This window comes from Penaeus japonicus, unplaced genomic scaffold (assembly GCF_977035675.1).
Source record: "Penaeus japonicus unplaced genomic scaffold, GWHDUDI00000001_assembly GWHDUDI00000032, whole genome shotgun sequence".
NCBI classification, from domain to species: Eukaryota; Metazoa; Arthropoda; class Malacostraca; order Decapoda; family Penaeidae; genus Penaeus; species Penaeus japonicus.
The window spans coordinates 17,914,527-17,917,026 of record NW_028234434.1 but is presented as its reverse complement, the minus strand read 5'-3'; the positions used below and the strand labels follow the sequence as shown (position 1 = coordinate 17,917,026).

At 51.9% G+C, this 2,500-nt stretch overlaps 1 protein-coding gene across 1 annotated transcript in view; it reads left to right on the top strand.

Annotated features, from left to right (window-relative positions):
* Window positions 1-2,323, top strand: part of LOC122248769 (uncharacterized) — a 2,388-nt gene extending 65 nt beyond the window's left edge. The window contains exon 1 of the mRNA XM_086556198.1: window positions 1-2,323. This exon is cut by the window's left edge and continues 65 nt beyond it. Coding sequence (XP_086412324.1) covers window positions 473-2,323 — 1,851 coding nt within the window. The 5' untranslated portion in view covers window positions 1-472.
* The last annotated feature ends 177 nt before the right edge of the window (window positions 2,324-2,500 follow it).

The window sequence follows — 2,500 nt, the reverse complement described above, 5'->3', positions numbered from 1 at the left end:
ATGCCAAGGAACCAATCAATGTACAAGCGACTAGAGGAGATGGAATGGCGGACAGGTCAAAGAAATTCATAGGCTTGTGAAATTTGTGGAGCGTCTTCGGTTTTTTTTTCGGCAGCGTTCCAGGTCTTGTTCGCAGTTTAAGGAAAGAGCGAGAACATTTTACCATTTATTAAAGACATTCTAGGTCACCGATTTAATTTCCTTATCTTCCTTTTTTTTCCTCCTTTTTTTGTGTCCCCCTTTATCGACGTTTGCCAGAAAGGAGGACGCGGAAAACGGGGTCCATTTTTCTTTTTTCTTTATAGTGATTCGAGATTCGTCGTTAAACACTGATTGCTGCTTTTAGTGTAACAATGTGATCCTTATTAATTCGTATGACAGCGCGGGAAAGATCCAATAGGATTACTGATTTTGCAGTGCTTGTGACGTCAGAGTATAATGGCGTTCTAACATTCTTTCCCGTAGAAACAAAATGAACACAAGGACGCACTTGGGAGCACCCATGATCCGAAAATCTCTACGCTGGGCCTGGCTATGGGCATGGGTGTGGGCGTGGGTAGTGTGTGGGACGGGCGGCGAGTGTCCGAAGCCGTGCCAGTGCAAGTGGCGAGACGGGAAGGAAACGGTGTCGTGTCCCGACGCGGAGTTCATCGACATCCCGCGCGGCCTGGATCCTTCGACGCAGGTGCTGGATCTCAAAAAGAACAACCTACAGATCCTCCCCCGAGACGCCTTCGTCGACACCGGCCTCGTCAACCTGCAGAAGGTGTGGCTCAACTTCTGCAACCTGAAGCACATGGACAGCGGGGCGTTCAACAAGCTCGCAAATTTAGTCGAACTTGATCTGAGCCACAACCTCCTTCGCGCCGTTCCTTCTGAGGCCCTCAAGGATGTGCCTGGACTAAGAGATCTGAGACTCGCCTATAATAATTTAGAGACTCTGTTAGATGCGGCTTTCACCCCGACGCCAGACCTTGTCCGTCTGGACCTCTCATTCAACCAAATCTCCAGTGCTAATGAACGTGCTTTCCGTGGCCTTACTCGTCTAGAAGTACTGAAGCTGTCTGGTAATTTATTCACCACGTTGCACGCCAGCGTCGTCTTGCCTCTGGTTGCAATACACGAGCTGCATTTGGACGGCAATCGGTGGCACTGCGATTGCGCGCTGCGACCTCTTCGGGAGTGGATGGTCGAACGGAACGTTGCTTTCTCCGAACCGCCCTCCTGCGTGAGGCCGAATCGTCTGCAGGATCATCACTGGCAGACTCTCACCCTCGATGAATTTGTGTGCGTCCCGAAGGTCACCGCCGTTGCCCCTCGGGTGCTGGCTGCCCATGGGGAGAACGTGTCCCTCGCCTGCCGAGTGGAGACTGACATAGATGCCGCCGTGACCTGGTTGCTCGGCGATCGTCCTCTCCAGAACGGGAGCGAATCTCAGCGCTATCGAGTACTAGAACTCGTGTCCCCAAACCACGCAACTCGTTTTTCGAATCTCACAATCGCTGGCGCTGCCCCTCGGGACCAAGGGACGTACCGCTGCGTGGCCGAGAACAAAGCGGGTACTGTTGAGACTAATCTCACCCTGCAGGTGTCCAACGAGATCGCCGAAGTCCGATTGGTGACAATGGACCGAGTGTTCGTGACAGGAGGACTCCTGAGCGTTGTTGCTGTTATGGTAGTTATCCTCTTCCTCCTCGTCGTTCTCCTCTTTCGCAGGAGACAGCGCGGAAGACGGAGAGGCCCAGAAACAGAAAACAAGACTGAAACGCCGCAGTCCTCTCAAGGACACGCGAGCAACTCGAGTGAATCTCATCCCAAACTCGCCGACTACCACATCGTCCCCACCAACGACATCGACGAGCCTTCGCCGTTACCTACGCACTCAGACAAGTCGTGGATGCTGAGGGACGCGTCCGTCGATGACTTCCCCTCGACGAAGGAGCTGGAGAAGTCGAACCTCTACGCTGAGTCGGACCAGAGAAGGTTGCAGAAACCGCTACCAGACCGAAACGGGAAGCAAACCTCGCCCAGCACGGTGTCCTACGTCGAGATCCCGAAGTCAGAGCTGGCTGTCTCTCAGGACGGCGGGGTCGAAGAGCGTCTTCACTGGAAAGAACAAGGCTTCGACGGCAAAGAGGGTTTGCTGCGGAAGGGTTGCAGCCAGATGGGTTCGCAGTTGTCTATGGGTAGTGGGGGTCACTATCCGGACCTGCTGGACTTGCCATATACACAACAGCAATTGCAACACCTTCAAGGCCAGAAGGGCAGAGTATCGCCATTACAGTTATTACACTCTGCTTATGGCACCATTTCTAGGAAGTAAGTATCGTAAACAGTTGAGAAAACATTCCATGAATTACTCTGTACCCAGTTCTTATAAAGTAATCAGTAAATTACTAGTATACATAATCCTTGCTTGCTAAGCCACCCTCGGGTACTCTACTAACAATCTTATATTATCACCTTTTAACACATCAATCCAGTAACTGATTTGTGAACT